This window comes from Vidua chalybeata, chromosome 10, assembly GCF_026979565.1.
Source record: "Vidua chalybeata isolate OUT-0048 chromosome 10, bVidCha1 merged haplotype, whole genome shotgun sequence".
Taxonomy (NCBI): Eukaryota; Metazoa; Chordata; class Aves; order Passeriformes; family Viduidae; genus Vidua; species Vidua chalybeata.
This window is the reverse complement of record NC_071539.1, coordinates 24,337,414-24,357,224: the sequence shown is the minus strand read 5'-3', so window position 1 is coordinate 24,357,224 and position 19,811 is coordinate 24,337,414. Positions and strand designations below refer to the sequence as shown.

The window sequence follows — 19,811 nt, the reverse complement described above, 5'->3', positions numbered from 1 at the left end:
TGCTGTCCTCATGAAGCTTGGCTCTTCTGCCTTGTACCACCTTAAGGGAGCTCTGCATCCAGGTCTCTGGTCTGTGTGAGCCAAGTCCATCCTGGATTCTCTATGAAGCCTCATGGTGTTCTCTAAGATTTTCTTTTAATCTCTATTTTTGTAACTAATTTCTTACCAATTAAAGCAAAAGGTACCCAAAAGGTGTAGGAAGTGCTACTAGTTCTTAGGGCACAGTCACCTTGGGGTAGGAAAACCATGGCCCTGCCAACGTGTAGAGCAACCAGGAGCTGTGAGAAGGTGGGTGCTGCTCTGTGGGCTGGTATGGGAAGAAGAAGAGCAGAGTTTGCACTTGTTTTGGCTCCTCCATAACAAGGCCATGTAGAATTCAGCACAGGCAAGGGGCTAACCCTTACAGCCTGCCACCACCCATGCAGCTTATCAGATTTTCTGCTTCCTATAAGGCGCTTTTGGCCCAGGAGCTGTGTTTCAAGCACTCTGGCTGAGAAGCAGCAGATAAGATTTCCTGTGGGGCCTGGAGCGCTGCTAACCTGCCAGGCAGGAGACAGCTTGAGCAATGGCAAGAGCATCAGCTGATCCTTAACACGAAGGCTGGATGGGGGTGTGTGAAAGAAAAGCTGAGAATTACTCAGCCGGTACCAGCCTTGTAATTATTTCCTATCCCAGGAGTTCATTCCCAAAGACAGTAGAGCCAGCTGGTACCCAGGAGGCTGAGCTGGGGCCAGAGAGGTTTGGTGCACTCGGTAAAGGAGATGGATTTAGAGATGTCAACAGAATTTCCATGTGTTCAGTGCTACTTTTGTAGCTGGGCTTTCTCTGTGATGAAAATACTTCATGTGGCACTGTCCAATGCCATGTATGACCTTTCTCTCTCCAGCTGTAGCAGGAGAAGCAGGTGAGCTCCCAACTGCACTCCTCCCCTGCCCACACCATGGTGAACTCACAGGCTTTGATAGGCCACCACAGACATCAAACTCATCTGCCAGATGCCCTGTGCCTCTTCCCTGCTCTCCACAATGCTCATCTAGCCACAAACCCCATTGCCTCCCAGCCCTCTGCCAAAAATGGGGACCTGGTACACACAGTGTCACTCCATCCCCAAGGATCCCAACACAGAGGGTGTCTGGAGCAGCCTTCTCCAGCACAGCCATGGCTTCCCTCACTGCAAGCTCTGATGGTGATCTTGGACCCACATCCCATCGTGAGTGGTGTCTGCTTATTGGGACTGTGCTCTCAACACAGCAAATGCTCTTCCCCACATCCCTAGAACAGATAAATCATCCTTTGCTTTCCTGACCAACTCATTTCCAGCACCATCCTGTCCTGAACGGGCTGCAGGACACAAGTTCCTGCTGCTAACACCGCTGGGCCACGGCAGGTAGCCCATTCCAACATCCTGAACTGAGGCCAGTCTGGAGAGGTAGCCCTGGTGCCCCCGGGCCATCCAGCAGTGAGTAATCTCCCAGAGACTGCGGCTGAGGTGCCTGAGTGCCGGGACCCAGCCCGCCTGCCCAGGCACCGCCTGCACCCTCCGGACCCAGCGCGTCCAGTCACCGCGCTGGCACGTCCTGCTGCTGTTCACCTTCCTCCCCGACAGAATATCTCAGCAGCAAAACAGCCCTGGTGAAGCAGGGCTTCAGCACGGGCTGCTTGGGGGTTGTGGCTACTGAGAAACATGCAGATGTAAACGTTTTGAAGGAGAGCTTTACTCCTTTTAAAACCTCAACCTTGAGCCAGAACCAACCTTCTGAAAAAGCTGGACAAAACCCTCTTTATTCAGAGTGAGTAAAGCCCCTGTAAAGCAGCCTCTCCTTGGAGAGTGTTTGTTCATGGTAGGGGAGGCCTGGAGCCCGAGTCGAGGGAGGGAGCAGAGGGTGCAGAGGGTGCCCCGTGGTTGCACATCAGGGCAACCCACAGCCTGTGCTGGCAGCAGCCACTGTCCCCACCTTACCCTGCCCACTGCCCTGCGCTTTGCTCCTTGCTTCCCAAAGCCCACATCATGTGGTGAAAGCAGAGCTGCTGTCAGAAAAGCAGCCCCAGCAAACCCACGGACACCTGGGAGCGATGGACTGGCAGGACCCTGGAGCAGGACCCTTTTTCCTGCCTCTGACAGCACTGCTGGGGCCAGGCACCCACAGCCCCACACCCAGCCAGCAGACACACCCCAGAGCAGGTGCAAGCAGTCTGGGGTCAAATCCAGCCTGGATGATCTCCAGCCTGGAAAAAAAGGGGGATCAAACAGTCCTTCTGTGACCCACAGTGCAGATTGAGCAGTGCTCAGGAACATGCCCAGCTCTCCCCCCACTCTCCCACAGTAAATCCATCCCTGCAAAAGGGATGAGCTGCCTTAACGAGGCCATTCATTAACCAGCCAGGGCATAAGTTGGACTTGGGGTTGCCTCAGTACTGCACAAGCCTCCTTGTTAGCCCTGTCAGGTTCTGAGTTGGTGCCCACAGAATCACCCCAAGCTGCAAGAGGCAGGAGGGACCAGCCTGGGCGGGTGCACGGGTCTCTGTTGACGTGCAGCATCCTTCTGCAGCATGGAGCTCCTCGTCCAGCTGAGATGCCTCCTGCTTCCCAACTGCCATGCAGAAAGGGCTCTGCTGGCAGGAGGAACACAGCTGACACCCCCAGCAGGGGTTTGGGCTCCTTGCCCCCATGCTTGGCCTCCAAAGAAGTGACACAGCTCAGCTCAGCTGGCTCTCCCCTCTGGCCCTGAGCAAGGAAGAGGAAGAGCTGTCCTGGCACATGGCAGCCTCGCTGGCAGGAGCAGCTCTGCCCTGCCCAGAGCCCAGAGAAAATGGACTGGGATGGAGATAAAGAAGGTCAAAATTTGCAGGAATTAGAGAAACAACCACAGAGCTCCTCAGCTTTAACATCAAACTGGAATTAATTACTTTCTTATGTGAATTCTCTTGGCTCAGCTGCTTTTTCTCTGGGCTTCTCACTTGTTTCCTACAAAGTGCTTAAGCAGAAATATTACCAGCTTTCATAGACAAATCTTATTTTATTCTAAATATAATTATTTTATCAGCCAGAAAGAAGGGGAACGAAAAGTTCTCTCAAAATTTTTGCTGTCATTAAAATAAACTTTTTTTCCTACCAAAGTCAGTTTTACAAGGCTATTTCAACTAGATGTGGTCAATAGGATTGGAGGACTATTATTATTATTATTATTATTATTATTATTATTATTATTATTATTATTATTATCTTGGTAGAAGCTCTTTTTTAAAAGCCTAATCAAAGATACCCCTGCTCTCCCGCAGTCCCTCCTCTGGTGCTGCCTTGTCCCGAGTGTGGGACAGCCCTGCCCATCCCAGGTGCCCGGCAGGTGCTTGCCCTCCATCCCCTCTGCTGCTGCATGGGGCTGCAGAGCACCTCAGCAAGGATTGATCCCTGGCCACAGCTCCGTGCTGGATGCCCCAGAGGGAGCACAGGGGACAAGGAAGGGACACTCCACTTGCAGCCCGGTCAAATTCCCTCGTCCCGTGGCCACCGGCTGCCCCCAAGCCCTCCGTGGCGGGGCCGGGGGCTGCTGACCATTTCTGTGCTGGTGATTAGATTGTTCACGGCTCTCGGGTCTGTTTGAATCAGCGCCTTTGTTCGGCGGCGCTTTCCCACGTCCCCCGCCCGCCCGGCAGTCGCGTGTCCCGAGTCACAGAGGAGCCCCAGCCGCGGCTCGCCCAGGAAAGTCCTGTTCGGAGCAAGACATCTGCGCCGGAGGGAACCTACCAACATCTGCCACACTTTCCCCCTCTTCAGCAGCCTTTCTTTCCTTCTTAAATACTGCAGGAACAGATGTTAAAAGTTGTTTTCTTTCTCCGGGGTGTGAAGTGTAGACAAATAGCAAAAAAAAAAAAAAAAAAAAAAAAAAAAAAAAAAAAAAAAAAGAGAGAGAGAAAACTCGAAGCAGCACTCACCCCTCTCTCCTTTTCTTTTCTTTTCTTTTCTTTTTTTCTTTTCTTTCTTTTCTTTTCTTTTCTTTCTTTTCTTTTCTTTTCTTTTCTTTTCTTTTCTTTTCTTTTCTTTTCTTTTCTTTTCTTTTCAAGACCAGGAAAAAAAGGAGGCTTTGTTTACAAAGCAGAATCCCCTTTTCAGTGGAACCTGGCAGTGGCAACGCAAAAGGAAAGCGGGAATTCGCAGAAAGCTCCTGTAATGCTCATTTGCATGGGGCTGTTGGGTCCCTGCAATCCCCGGCACAGATGTCAGCCTTGCCCAAAGCCAGGGCAGCTCTCCCGCCCGCACCCCCGCCTCCGAAATAAAGGCTTTTGCTGTGACTGAGAGGTGTAAAATAACTGTTTACAGCCAAAGCTGCTCTTCTTTTTCACTGCGGAGCTGTCTTACAAATGAACCTTGAAATGAGCTCGCCCGCGGCAGATGCCCGTGGGCAAGCCAAGGGGCTCAGATGCTCGGCTGGGCTGGGCACCCGGGGCCACCCCGCTGCCCATGGCCTCCCCTCCCAGCTCGGTGTCCCCCTTGCCATCGCCTCGCTTGGTGGTCCCCTGGAACAGCCCCGGAGCTCGGGGCAGCTCGCAGGACAAAGGGGGCAGGAGGGAGGGCGAGGCAGCAGCCAGAGCAGAGGCCAAGGAAGGGAGAGAGGGTGAGGAAGGAGGTGCTGCCATTCTAGACACTGAGAGATCTTTCCTGGTGGCACCGGGGGCTGGCCAGCCTCCGAGGCCACCAACATGGGGGCACAAGCTGCACCCCACAGCAGTGCCAGCAGGCATGGGACACGCTTTTCAGAGCTTTTAGGTAATTCTAGATTTGCTGACACCCCTGCTGTGCTCAGCACCTTGGGAAGGTGCTGCTCTCTGCACAAGGTGGAGGGAGATGGGCAGGCACTGCCAGCTTGGGCACAAAACACAGAGAGTGCTCTGTGCCCCATGCCCCAGCCCAGCCCTGCCTCCTCCAGGCCAAGCTGCTGGAATAATGTGGCCTCAGCTACATCTTTTATAAATATCAGCAGCAATCCATTTCCTTGGACTGGAAAAAGCTAGGAAAACCAAAGGAGTCTTCACAGGCGAGGAGCCTGGGCTGGCTGATGTGAGGGCCTCCTGCACAGGGTGGTGGGATCTCCTTTTGCTATCTCTGAAGACAACACACCAGAGATAAGAATTCCACCCCTTTACCTGGCACAAAGGATAAGTTATGAACCTTCCCCTCCCAACCCTCCTCTCCCAGCACAACCACCACCCCAGCTCGTCCCAGGCCATTGCCAAAGTAGGGCACTTATAAAACCAAGTAACTGCATCCCAGCTCTGCATGTGACTGACAAACAGCCTCGGCCTGCCAGGTCGCACGGCTGGGGACATGTTTTGGTGATGAGCCCAGGCAGCAGGGCGTGCAGACGTGCTGCAGGTATGTTTGCATTGACACACAAGCAAACACACTCACACCCACACGGTGCTTGAGCAAGGAACAACGTCCTCGCTGCTATCGCTGGGGAATGTCCCCACCCAGAGCTGGAGGGGCAGAGGGCTCTGCAGCCATGGCACCATCTATCTTACAGAGATGTTTCTTTAAAACACTTGTGGAGCAAATCTGTTCCTGTAGGTGTACTAAAGACCTGGGTACTTCAAGCCGAAGTAAACCTATGTGTAGCCTGCATTGTAGAATGCTGCTGTTATTTTTTATTTATTTGAATACAAATATTTCTTTTTCCCGGGAGCTGGGAAATCCCCCCATTGCGTTGGGAGGGCTTGCAGTGCTTCTGAACTGCTGCAGCTGCTTCCTCTCCACTTCAATAAGGTGATAGATTCGACACCAATCGAAAGGGCTTCACCTGTGGGACTCAACAGGACACTGCCAAATCCTGCTCATTAGCAAAGCAGCTTCAGAAAGCAAATGCAAGGTCATGAAAAACTGTCCCCCAAACCAGGCAGGAGTGAAGAAGTATAAAAGTTCTCACCCCACACCAAGTCTCCTCAAAAGGCCCCTCATGCCCTGCCCCAGCATTCCAGAGCATCAAACAGACAAACCCCCTTCCTCACGAAGCTACCCAAGCCTCGCAGCATGGGGGAAAAAAGCCCAAAGAAATAAAGCTTCCACAGGACTAACTCAGCTCTAGGTTTGTTAGCGTCTTCAATACCCTGTAAATTTAATATTAAATTCTGCAGAGCAGCCAAAAACTAGAAGAGTTACATATTACCTACAATCCACCCAGGTGCAACAGATAATTCAGGTTCCCAGGAGGTAAATAAAGTTCCCATGTTTTCCATGTTTAGAAATACTAGAGTATTTCTGTGATGGAAACAACCTTCCTTCGGGTGTCTGCTGTCAACAGTTTTTAATCGATCGTCATTTCCTTGTAATAATAATCCCTGGGAGCAGGAACTCCTAGCTGAAGTACTCTATTATTAAATTAAGAGGCTGTTACAATGATGTGAAACGACTGGGGTCAGGTTAGCAGGTAAAAATAGGTATCGCTTCAAGGAGATAGAGGAGAAGAAGATGAGGAGAAGGCATTTTCCCAGGTGTAATTCAACCGCTTCCCGGCTATTGTGTCCCTCCCTGGGAATCTGTGCAAATTGAGCGAGGAGCCGTGCAAGCTGCTCCGAGCGCGCCCATTTTCCTTCCCTTCTTCCCGAACAAAGGATCCCTCCAAAGCCCAGCGTCGGAGGCTGGACATCTGTCGCCGTTTGGGGGGGCCGGCGTGGTCATTGAAAAGAAGCAGTGACCTGTCAGCTTTGATTGATGGCCACAAACCCCCGGGCTCGACCCCTCGTGTGGGAAAAGAAGTCCCGCCAAGGAAAGTTGCCTTTCAGATGCTAATTTGGGGTTATAAATACAGCCGAGGAGCAACGGAGCAGCCAAGAGCCCGTCTGGAAGGGGAGCAAGCCACTGCCCGAGGGCCTCCTTCCCTTCTCGTCCCATCCCATCCCATCCCATCCCATCCCATCCTGCCGGAGCTGGGCCGGCTGCCTGGAGCAGGATGACTGCCGCGGCCACCACCGGCACGCACAAGGTCGCCAGCACCAAGGAGGAGAGGAAGGTAAGTGTCCCCTGAGCTGGGCATGTGAAGCCGAGCCACTGCTTCCAGGACACAGGAAGGGGACAGCACTTTTTCTCCCATTAGAGAGATGTTTTCTCCGAATTTAACTCATGCGGGTGTTTTTCTGCTTCCTTTCTATGCCTTCTCTGTGATTTGATCGTGTGAAATGAGTTTCTGTGCTTGAAATGATTGGAAGTGGGAGAAGGGAGAGGTGATGCCACCTCAGGGATGGGCCGTGGCTGGAGCTGGCACACGCTCCATCCACATCTTGTCCCTGCTGAGCACTGTGTCACCCTGCGCTGGCTTCACACAGGGGAGGGGGTCTCTGGCATTGCTGAAGTGCAGCAGGGAGAGCAAATGAAAATATCAACTCAATTTTTCCTGCTCCTTTTCTTTGCCAGTTAAGGAAACCCCTCATTGAGCGGAAGCGAAGGGAAAGGATTAATAACTGCTTAGACCAGCTGAAGGAGACTGTTGTGGGTGCATTTCACCTGGATGTAAGTGCTCATTTTATGCTGCTTTTTGTCCTTCTGCTGGTGGGAAATTGGGTGGGGGAGGGGGAGAAAGGGAAATGCCTCATCTTTAGAGCAACTGGGCATGGTTCAAACCCCTCTTTGCCTTTAACTGCTGCGTTCTTCCCTATCAGCAGTCTAAACTGGAAAAAGCAGACATCCTGGAAATGACAGTGAAGCACCTCCAGAACATCCAGAGCAGCAAGATGATGGGTGAGTGCCCGGTCCCTCGCCCTGTGCCCGGTCCCTCGCCCGATGCCAGCGGGTTTGATCCCCTGGCAGCCTGGCACAAGCACCTTTCGGACCGGCCGAGGCCCCGGCTGCCGCCGGGGTTTGGCTTTCTCCACTAGATGGGGAGATGGAGCCGGGCCCTGCTTCATCCACGGAAGGCATTTTTTCCTTCCAGAGCCGATTTCTGCCTTTTGGTGCAGTTTGGCCCCAGCGCCGGGCAGCAGGGCACAGGGATCACACGCCGCTCACCTCCCCCCCCGCAAATAGAGCCTCTCTAGAGCCCAGTGGCTTCAGCAGTGAGCACCGCGGTCACTCTTCGCCCGCTCACCAGCCTCCCTTTGTCTCCTGTCCCGCACAGCTGACTCCAAGGTGGGTCTGGAAGCCCAGCAGAGGTACAGCACCGGCTACATCCAGTGCATGCACGAGGTGCACAACCTGCTGCTCACCTGCGAGTGGATGGACAAGAGCCTCGGGGCGCGCCTCTTGAACCACCTGCTCAAATCCCTGCCCAGGTCTGGGGAGGACACCTGCAAAGCAGCGCTCAGGTCTCTGAGCCCGTCTCAGCAGCCTCTCCTGACGCAGAGAAGTCCCCTGAGCCCTAAGGGCAGCGCTCGAGGCACAAACCCGTCACAGGAGCGCCTCTACCCTGCGGAGAACAAGCAAGCTTCCAAAAGTTCCTTCCAGCTGCCCTCGCTGTCGCTTTTCAACCAGGCTGATGCTGCACCTCCCAGACAGGTTCTGCAGCCAAATTTTTCCCATAACACCCCCAGAATGGGGTCATTTGATATGTGGAGACCGTGGTAAAGTGTGTTTTTGATTTTTGTCCTAACCTTAGACACTCTTACGTATGTATCTTATAGATATGTTTCTTTAAAACACTTGTGGAGCAAATCTGTTCCTGTAGGTGTACTAAAGACCTGGGTACTTCAAGCCGAAGTAAACCTGTGTGTAGCCTGCATTGTAGAAGGCTGCTATTATTTTTTATTTATTTAATACATCTAAATTATTGTCTAGAATCCTCTTGTGCTCTTTAGTGTATAATAATTATATAGTTTTCTTGTCTTACATTCTAAAATAATTAACTTTCTATTAATAAAAATACAAGACAACAAGCAACGACCCTCTCTGGCATCAAATTTACCTTCAGATCTCACATAAGCCATTGAGATCCCTTTGTTGGATAAAAGGGTAAGCGACTGGTCTCTTCTGCTTTTTATTTTTATTATCATCCCTGTGCAGTGTAGGAGATTCCAGTGTTGAGTCCTGTAAAAGTGCTGCAATGTTTAGGAGGAAAAAAAAAAAAAAAGAGAGAGAAAGGGAGAGACTTGGTCTGGACTTTTTAGGCTGTTTATAAATTCTCTCTGGGTTGCTCAATCTTTCTGTGCTGTTCCCAGCCTGACATTGCTCTTAAGCTTGTGAGTACATATGTGTGTATATATATGTTATATATATATATATGTATGTATGTTACATAGAGTTATATTTAGGGAATTTTTTTTGTTTCCATAACTAAAAGTTCTAAATAAACCTTTTGAAGATAATGACTGACATTTCTCCCAGCCTTGTCCCACGTACTCTGAATAAAGGGTGTTTGAGCATCTGCTTTTATTTGCTTCTTTCACAAGCAGCTTTTCCTCCATGCAGTTGAAGTAGCTGGTTTGAGGGTTGCCCCTGATACTTTGTAGGAAAGCAGCATTCACCACGCACACAGACAGCATTGCCTGGATCACAGGAACACTTTAGAAGTTATGGAAAGTTAGGAAATAGGGAGCTGGGTTTATCAGCCTGGATCTGATTTAGCTTTTACTTTTAGATTTATGTTTTTAAATGTTTTAGCTTTTACTTATAACTGAATCACAAAGATCATCTAGAGGGCAGAGGGTAAAATTCCCTGTGAACTGGACCGATGTGACTGGGACAAATCTGCTCGCTTGCTGGCAACATTTGGTGCCCATTTTTCATCTCAAAGGCAGTTAGAAGTTGCTCACAGCAGAAATAAAAGAGTGGGGAGCACTTAAACAAACACGGCGCATACTAATGAATGGCCCTGCAGTTCGGAGGGGCTCATTATGCAGCCAGATCTATTGGATGAGGCACTGAAGCAGTGAAAACCAGCACCTCCAGGTTTAGCATCTTTTTCTGAGAAGCTTTCCCTTTTATCCAGCCCTCTCGAAGAGCCATTAGGAGCAGTGGCATGAGGGTGGCAGGAGAAACAACTGGCCTACACCTGGCTGCAAAGAGGCAAGGCAGGTCAGGAGTCAGGCAAAGACACAGAATTGCACAAACCTCAACCTGAGTTTCCGCCCTCTGCCTGAAAATGAAGACTTCTCCCCTTTCCTGATGGGGCCCTTTGGAGTGATCACCAATGTGAAAAATACACATCATCATCATCCTCATCCCACTGCAAAGGTCCAGAGGAGAGTGGGAGGTGGGGCCACCCCAAGCAAACCATGGCAGCAAAGCTCATGGGTAGAGAAACCAATCAGGCAAAGAAAACGGCAGAATCCTGGCAGAGAAAAGACATTAAAGATCTCCCCAGTTTACTGTCACAAATACAGCTGAGTTCAGATAAAAACCCATCCTATGAGAGCCCCCACAGCTGCACCCACCAGGGGAACCTCCACTGCACACCAGTGTGACCAGCAAGGAGAGCAGCTCCCTACCCCAGACCGAGCCTGAAGTGCTCTTGTACTTCTAGAAGGGGTCAGCAATGCATCTCACGGCACTCGTGGCCACCTTATTGCTATGCTGGGAGAGGCTGATGAAAATATTTTACTGCAGTTTGACAGCATCAGCTTAAAAACATACCTTCCCTCTAAAAGCTGTAAATCCCCAGTGACTATAATTATTAGCTATGGTTACTGTGCTGAAAGGAGATCAGCGGGAAATATCTATTTTCCACTATCTCTGCTTGTTTATTTTGTGTCTTTGAAAATATTTTGTGGTTAGTGAGTTTTATTATTTCCTGTTTCTAATCAGTAAGGGCTTTTTTTTCTGTTGTGGGTGTGGAGGGAAGGGTCACATCACGGCTGTTGAGAGAGTTTTAAAAATAGGAAAGTGAGACTGCAATACTTGCCCAACAATCTCCAGCAACACTTTGAGTACAAGACACTCATTTTTCATTGCCTTCATTTCAAACCAAGGATGACTTTTTCTATCATCTCCTTGTCCTCTATCCAACCAGTACTGCAGGAATCCGTTGCGAGTCACTAGCATTCAGTAAAAAAAATGTTTCTTCAGAAAGCGGAGGATTACTCATAGCACTTCAAACACATGAATTTCAGCTTTTAGTTAGGTTTGACAAAGGAACTCCATATTTACTTCAAATCCATCTGGTTTCACCAAAGCCAGGACTGTACAAGAGCAATAACACTTTGCTCTTCAACATAAGCACCTCTCCACTGGCAACCCAAAGTGCATTGCCAGCTGCTCCCATCTTCTCCCCAGAAGAAGGAAGGGAGCAGCTCCTGCCAGCTGCAGAGTGGAGAGCACTGAAGGGCTGGGGACACAAAGCCTGTGAGGAACCACTGAGGGAGCTGGGGGTGCTCAGCCTGGAGAAAAGGAGACTCAGGGTGACCTTATCACTCTCAACAGCTCCTGAAAGGTGACTGTGCTCAGGTGGGGTTGGTCTCTTTCTCCAGGCAGCACTGACAGAACCAGAGGACACAGCCTCAAGCTGCACCAGGGGAAATACAGGTTGGATATTAGGAATAAATTTTTTACTGAAAGAGTGATAAAGTTCTGGAATGGTCTGCCCAGGGAGGTGGTGAAGTCACCATCCCTGGATGTGTTTAAAAACAGACAGGATGTGGCACTGGGTGCCAGGGTTCAGTTGAGGTGTTGGGGCTGGGTTGGACTCGATGATCTTGAGGGTCTCTTCCGACCCAGTGATTCTGTGAATTCTGTCCTTGGCAGCTGCTGGTGGAAGCTGCCCCTCACTCACACAGGCTCTGGACACAGCAGCAGAGCCCAGACAGATGCTGCTCTCACATCTGCAGCAGGCACCAGTGGCTGTGGCCCTGGACTGCCAGAGGTGCCAGAGCACAGCCCAGGGATGGATCCCCCAGCACCTTCCAGGCTGCACCCCCATTCCCAGCTGGGACTGCGTTCCCAAGGCACAGACAGGGTTTGGAGGCACAGACACCTCACGTGCAGGCTGCAAACAGCCAGCACCAGCACCCACACCAGATTCCTGGGCTCAGGCATGGCCAGACAGACCTGCTTGCTGGTTGCAGCACATGCAGGGCTGGGACAGCAGCAGAGCTGGGCTTTGTCCCCTGCCAAAGTGCTGTTCCAGGCATGTATTTGTGAATGGAGAATTAAAAAGCAGTTGCTGTGTACACAGGGATGTGGGGATGCCTGGACCTGAGCCTCAGGACCTTCACGTGCCTTCAGTACAACCTTGCCTTTTATAGCAACATAAGCCCAGGTGGACGGAACATCCACATGCACAACAGTCCCCTCTTACGGAAACTTCACTCCCAGACCTGCTCTCATGCAAACCAAGAGGAAAACTCTCACTTCTTTCTCAGACAACAGGACCAAACCCTTTCCCACTAGGAAAGTACAGAACTTCATCAGTATGGAAGAGAAATCGGCGCCCTGCCATGCTGTCTTCCCCCTGACACACACACAACCCTTGGGGCCTCTGAGCATCCCTGCCTTCTCCCTCACTCCTTCTCCCAGCCTGAGGGTCCCACAGCCACCCTCAGTGACAAGGCCAAAATGCTTTAGAGATTTAGGAGTGGTGCTGAGCCTCTGCACATCACTACCTGAGTGGGCTGAGCACAGGGCAGAAAAAGGGAACGTGGGCTGTATCTTCACTTGACCTCTTTGTTGAGTGCTCACTTTGGCAAAAAAGAGACTCTGTGCTGCCAGTGTAACCTCTCCAGAGGGCCTGGAGGGGCTCCTGATCCTCTGCACTCCCAACAAAACCTGGCCTTGCAAAAGCCCATGCAAAAGCAATTCCAGTGTTTTCAAACTGCTGTGAACCATGCTGCCATGGCTGTGAGTGCTTGCAGATCACTGGCAGAAGTGATCCTCTTGGGAGGAAATGAAAGCAAACCCACCACCAGCAGAAGAGCAAAGACTTCACTTTCCCTTTATATATGCCATCCTCCCACAGCTTCCAGCGTGTGCGTTCCTATCTTAGAGGGACATGCTCACATTTCATCTCCTGACAAGCAATGCTGTGTTGAGGACCTAATCCAAAGTTTCTCACATTTTTCAGAGCTTTCACATACTCATGAATAATGCAGCAGAAGCTGAAGCCTGCCCTGGATCTGTTCTGCACTGCAGAGATACTTAATTTCTAAGTCAAAGTCCTGGTGAGAACATGGCTGGAGGCATCACCAGGACCTACCAGAGCCTGGGAACACTTTGCTCCAAGACTCTCCTATGACTCCTGCATTAGGTAGCATAAATTGCATAAATCCTACCACATCTTTGGAATTGAAAAGTGCATTAGAACATTTCCATCAAGCTTTCCACAGCTAACACCACCAAGCAAATGGACTTCTTCAATCAATCCCACATCTGCTGCCACAAAGAGATTGGGTCCTCTGGAAACAGCTCAAAGGGTCCTCTTCAGGGCTGAAGGACTGTCCATTATGCTCTGCAAAATGCCATTGAGGAGAAACAGGAATGATGCCTCCTCTCCAGGGTCCCTTCCCAAGGAGGCAAGGGAAAATGGCAGCACAGAAACTTTGGTGGCTATTGGGATGCTGCCCAGCAGGGGCAAGAGAAACCACTGCCAAGATGGCCCTTCCTTTACTAGGAGTTCTTCCAAACCCCCTCCTCTCTGCCCTTCTCCCTGCCCAGCCTCCTCTTCCTCCTTCATCACAGCAGCAGGATTCTGCTGAAGGACAATTTCCCACTCCAACTGGCATAACCTGAAAGTGGCTAACTGCAGCCCCAGAAGCTCCTGCCCATGTCTGCACCATCTCCCACTGCTCAAGCTGTTTCTCTTGCACGCATTGAGAAAAGCAAATGTTAGGCAGGATGGTGAAGAGAGGCAGGGGAGCCATGGCTGGGCTCCTTGGGACAGAGCAGCCCCAAAAACAAGGGCAGAGTATCCCTGTGTAGGAGCTGGGACTTTCCTGGGTCCCTCTGAACTGTGGGAAGAAACCACTCAGGAGCAACCACATAACCTCAAACTTCTCTGTCCCCTGCCCTGCCCTCCTTAGCCTACGTGGGTATTAAAGTACAAAGCAAAGCACTTTAAAATATGTACTCTTCCCACTGGAGAGGCCGTGAGAACAAGCAATCCACATGGGATAGCAATCACATCACCTCATGTACTCCTCAAAAGTGCTGAGATGTTATTTTGATAGGTGTGATAGAAGAACAGTCTGGTCACTGAACACAACGAAAGCAATACCTGCACAGACAGGCTCTCCAAACCAGGCATGCTGCTGTCAAAACACTCTGGGCAAAAGGAGACAGTGGCTCCTGGCATCTGCCATGCTTTGGCACTGCCCTCATGAACACACCTGCTAGAAAACCTCTGCAGGAGCCCAGGGCTTTGTCCTGCCTTGACCATCAGAACCCATGAGCAGAGAGCACTTTCCAGCACAGAGCCAAGACAGCAGAGGAGAGCATTGAGCTCACCAGCACAGCTGACCTCACCACAGCCTTGGGCTCGGTGTCAGCAGCCCCGTGGTTCTCCAGAGCAGGCACAGTTTCAGCAGCACAGAGTGAGGCAGCTGCTCTTGTTCCAGTCCCAGCTCTCGCCTCCACCTGCTCTGCACCTGAATTTTTCCAGCGTCCTGCTGTATTCATCTCGGAGATCTCTAAATGAAAAGCACCAGCAAGATGACAGGGATTGCACAGATTAATGAGATGAGGCAGGACTTGAAAAGCACCTCTCCAACCGACTGCCATATGAATCACTTCTCCACTGTCTTCCCAACTCCAGCACTTGCCTGTTCCCTGTCCCTCTGTGCAAACATTCTTTTGCTACCACTGGAGCCTTTCCCCCAGGGCAGACAGTGCCTGGCCCAGCCTTCCCACTGCTTCCAGCCTTCTCCAAGACACATTCCCCACCAGGCATGGGTCACCCAGCTGCTTTCCTGCCATTCTGCCCTTGTGTTGGCAATGGTACTGTCAGCCCAGCTCCCTCGGTGCACAGCCCCCTGCCCGTCTGAGCTCACCCCACATGAGGGGCTGTGCCCCCCAGGCCAGGCACTGCTTATCCTCCAACAGCAAACACAAAGGTAACATGGAAGCACCAAGCTGTGCTTGGGAAGATTAGTGTGTGGCTGGGAGGTGCCTTGCTTTTGAGGAGTGACCCTCTGTTGCTTTCATGAGAGGTTTTTTCCCATCCTGCCCCCTTATCAACCAGCTGGGAGGGGATGTCCCTATCAGAGTAGCAGGCTCTACCCTTCCTGAGGAGGTGGTGCCTGGCCACTCCAGGCACCAGTGATTCACACAGGAAGAGTGTGGGTTGAGATGATCCCCCAGCTTGACAAGGAGGAGTGGGAAACTTTGGCACTGAGCCTGGAAAGAGCCGCTTTGTGTTCCAGCTGTTCCTCCAACAGCTGCAGGGAAACTGGCCCTCCTCTGAGCCCTCACCTGGTGCTTCTGCTGCCCTGCCCAGGCCAGTGCCAGCTGAGGGACAGAGCCTGGAGGTGGTGAGCTTGGGAGTGCCCCTGGGAGTGTTCCCTGGCCCAGTGCATCTCCTGGTCGGGTTGCTCAGCCCAGTGCAGCACAGCCAGGGCACAGCGGCGAGCGAGGCGGCTGCTGCTCTGCCCCTACAGCAAAACACCTCCAGCTGCCAGCCCAGTGCCTCCCAGACCCTGATCTTCTCCAGCAGAGGCGCTTTTACAGCTGCAGAAGGCAGCAGGGGCCTTCCCAAGGTGTCCCGGGATGGATGCAATTACTTTCCAGATCACAGGGACCCCAGGGAATATCCAGCATCTCTTCTGACAGAGGTCTCAGCAAGGAGAAGGGGAGGAAGAAAACCATTCTGGCCATTCTGTCAAACACCTACTGCGTAAAACAGCAGCCAATGTTCTCCTCATGGCCCATGCTGACCCCACCACAAAGGGGAGGTACTCGACCCTCACCCTGGCAGAGCAAAGCCTGCAAACACTTCAGCACAGGCCACGCTGCAGCTGCAGGCATGGGACACAAGCGAGATGACCTGTGGTCCCTGGAGAGCTAAACTTCAACACCCACTTAAGGCCGCTACTCAGCGAGGGCTCAAGGGTCACATAAGATCAAGGACAGTCCCTACAAGAACAAAGAATTGTGTGTGATAGAGAAGTTGGCTGAAGCAGTTGGTTCTGAGGCACCTGCACCTCCCATGTGTGCTGCTCGAGGATGGCACTTCCAGCTAGGCTGAATCTCCTGGAGCAAGGGCCTAGACATGCATGTCCTTCCCAGCTGCCCAGAGGACCAGCTGCTGCTTTCATCCACCACATCCTCTTCCACAGCTGGAGAACATCTGGCGCCAGCTCAGGCAGAATGAACCCAGTTTGTCTGAAAAAAACTGCACCGCCAGCCCATGGAGTGTGCAGAGAGCAAGGACAATTAGGAAATTTGCTTCAAAACCACATGGCTGCTCCGAAATGAAACACCAGTAGAGTTAGAGCCTATGATCTCTGAACTCCCACTGCTTCTGGAGGGAAATATGGCTACCCCAGATGGAGCCTTAAGTGTTTCCATAAGCTTTTGGTTTCACAGCTTCAATCCTAGCCCCTGGGGGGGATTTTACACACCTTTCACCTTTCATCCAGCTGTCTGTGTCTGTATCCAGCTCCTGGCATGCACATCAGAGGGGCCTCGCCCAGCATGCAGACGGCTCTCCTGCCCTGAACCCGGGGCGGGCAGCGCTCCAGCCGTGCGCGGAGAGCGAGCCCACGGCGCTCCCGGGCACGGGAGGCAGGTCTGGGCAGGAGGGATCTGCCTGCCCAGGGCACACCCCTCCACGCAGGGCCACTGGCAAACAGTCCTGAGATGGTTTTGGGTAGTGCCCACCTGCCATCAGCTGACCGAGTCCCATGGCCAGGGAGCATCCCCAGGGAGTACAGACAGCTCCAGGCAGCCGTCAGCAAAACGCCCATGGCACAGGAGCCAGCGTGGGCTTCCCCTCAGACAGACTGACCACTGCCAGCTTGAGAGGACAACATTTTCCATTCACATGGGAAGTGCTGTTTTAATGGCTGTCATCAGTCAAAATGACCAGCCGGGACAGCAGGCACACCAGCTGTGTTTTACAACAAGAGCAGGTTCACTCCAGCACCAACGTCTCTGCCATTCCCAAACAAAAGTCCTTCCACAGCTGGGACAGAAACCACAGCAAAGTGGACAATAACCACCTCCTCAAAGGCAGGGTGTCCTTATCCCAGAGGTGTTTCATAGCTTCAACAATGCTCTTTTCAACCTTGTCACCTCTTCACAGGCAGGTAAAAGGCTGAGGAGGAGTGGAGTCTGGCTGCCTCAGAGCCATGAAATATCCATGGCTGAATGGAGTTCCAGACACCTTCAGTGCTGCGTGGTGCTGGGCTGGCCTGGTGACTGTGCTTACCACTGCTACACTGCTGCCATCTGGTAAAATTCCTTCAGATAGATGTGAATACCCCTCTCAATAAATACATGAAGGGAATACACACTCATTTTCAGGGACACTGCAGTAATTCAACAACGGTTTCTTTGGCCCACCATACATATATCCACACGTGTGCATGTGTATATACATAAATAAATATACATATGTATGGGTGTGCATGCATTTAAACACACACATAAAGAAATATCTGTAAGACTTCTTGGGAAACAGAAAGATAAGGAGGCAGCAAAACATGAGGAGCCTAAAGCCAGTACACAAAATAATTGCTTCTCTGAGTGCCTCCCCACATTTTTCCACAATAAAGTCAACACCACTGAGGGTAGAAGAACCAGCCCAAAGCAGCAGTGAAACTGCAACAGCAGAGCAGAGACAAACAACCACAGACAGGGAACCAAAGTGCATAAGGCAAGCAGCAAATTGGCTTGTACACACTGCCAACAGAGTCCTACTGTGGCATTTTTTGTGAGTTCTGATTCCCAGGTACTGCGAAGGAATCACAGCTCCTGGTGTGCCCCTCGGACACAGGGCAGAGACAGGAAACTTCATCTCGGGCTTCCAAGAGTTACTGCACTCACAAGCAGGATGAGATGGTTTCCAAGATCATACAGCTTGTTTGCTGTGGAGAAGGAAGAATACCCCTTTTCTGAAGGGATATTTCAGAGATGTGAGAGCAAGAGAACCACCATTTTCAGGAAAAAGAAGGATGGAAATGCTAATTATTTCCATGCTCCCCTCTGTCTCCAGCTCCCTCAAAACCATCAGCTCCTCTTTAGCATTCCCCTCTCCCAAGCTCCAAAAAGGTAATTTTTTGAATTGAAGGTTATTCCTAGAGACAGCATGGTGTGTGTACACTGAATGAAGGCTGCTCTGCATTCCTCCTGGGGAGATAAGGAGGTGAGGGGAGGAATTCTTTCCCCTGCGTGTCTGTGCATGACCCAGACCCAAAGAGCAGCAGTGTGCCACTGGCAGCTCCCCAGCAGATGACTCTGAAGTGTTTGAATGCAAGTCAGGGTGACAGAAATGGTCAGGCTACAGCAGCCCTTCTCCAGGGCACAGCCCCAGCTGAGGCTCCCTGCCTGCCTGGGGACCTGGGTTTTACACAGAGCTCAGGCTTTGAGTGCTGGAATATCTGACTTTGGGGTGCCCTGAGGAAAAACCTCCAACCTCAAGGTGTGATGGGGTGTGGGAATGTGGCCATAGGCCCACAAACACATGCACACACTTCCCTGGCACGCTGTGCTGCCAGTGATGGAAGCCCACCACACATTCCTGCTTCTAGGTACGAGCAGGGATCAGCCATGCCTTGCTCACAACACCCTGGATACTGGCTTAGGGAGCAGCACCTCACTCAGCATATTCCTGAGCCAGCAGCGACTGAGCAGGAGAGGCAGACTATTGGCTGCCAATCAATTGATACACATCCAGCTCCTGCCACCTGCCCTTAACCAGTCCTGCTGGTGCAGCTATACTGGCAAAACTCCCCACCACAGCAAAATCCACCGGTGGCATCAACACATCAGACAAGCAAAATCAGCTTTGTTTACCCAGTGCTTTTGTACTGGTATAACTGGAAGGGATTTTGCAGTGAAGCAGAATAATGAAAATCAAACAAAGAAACAAATCTTTGTCATTGATGTCCTGTGCTGTGCAGCTGTTGGCAGTGTGAGGTGTCTCATTTGAGGTGCAGGCACAAAGGGCTGTTCAATTACTGGTGAAAAACTCCCAGCTCTGGGGTGAAGTATATGTGGATTTCACTGTTCTTTGGCTGGGGTAAGCAATCAAAAATAGTGTAGACAGCTGGAAATGAAGGTGGAAAAGAAGAAGAGAGCTCTTAGCATGAGGCTTCACCCACTGTTACTCTGAGACTGATGTAAGTGGCCTCTGGCCTGGAGACCCTCTGAGCTGTGGGACACACCTGTGCAGGAATGTTTGGTGTCTGTCAGCCAGGTCAGAGCCTGGAATTTCCCCTGCTTGCTCCATTGCTCAAAATACCTGTAACAAAACCAGAGCATGAGAATGACTTTAGATGAGAGTAGGAGCTCACCCAACACAGCATCCCATCTCTGATGGCCCAGCGAAAGAGTTAACAGGGCAAGCACAGGGCTGTCACTCCGTAGCACAGCCTTATTTTGCTTTCTTTTTATGGCTTCCATTTGCAAATTGCCTAATTATAATGCCTGTACGTTGAAATCAGAATTAAGCAGGGCCGAAAAAAATGAAGCTTGAGGAGAGCTGAATTTCAGAGAGCTGATGTTGAGGTTCTATTTTAAGTCCGGTCAGATTTAGGGCTGCCAATCAAAGGGTCACATTTGCCTTCAAAGGCTGCAGTGCTGTGAGGGATTTCCCGATGCTAAGCGCCCCAGCTTAGCTGCCCGTGGCTGCGGCGGGCAGAGAGCGGTCCCGCCGGTGGATCAAATACCCAGCAGCTCAGTGCTCTTGTCTGCGGGATGCAACCAAATATTTGCCCTAATCCCGTTTTCCAAGGGATGGTGC

At 51.3% G+C, this 19,811-nt stretch overlaps 1 protein-coding gene across 1 annotated transcript; it reads left to right on the top strand.

Moving 5' to 3' along the window:
* Positions 1-6,944: 6,944 nt before the first annotated feature.
* Positions 6,945-8,551, top strand: LOC128793211 (transcription cofactor HES-6-like). The gene is made up of 4 exons (XM_053952316.1): positions 6,945-7,004; positions 7,406-7,501; positions 7,651-7,729; positions 8,106-8,551. The coding sequence occupies exons 1-4, from the start codon at positions 6,945-6,947 to the stop codon at positions 8,549-8,551; spliced, it is 681 nt and encodes a 226-aa protein (XP_053808291.1).
* The last annotated feature ends 11,260 nt before the right edge of the window (positions 8,552-19,811 follow it).

Coding starts and splice junctions, on each gene's coding strand:
- LOC128793211 (XM_053952316.1), top strand. CDS start 6,945: ATGACTGCCGCGGCCACCACCGGCACGCACAAGGTCGCCAGCACCAAG. Junction 7,005..7,405: donor GCACCAAGGAGGAGAGGAAG/GTAAGTGTCCCC, acceptor TTTCTTTGCCAG/TTAAGGAAACCCCTCATTGA. Junction 7,730..8,105: donor CCAGAGCAGCAAGATGATGG/GTGAGTGCCCGG, acceptor TGTCCCGCACAG/CTGACTCCAAGGTGGGTCTG.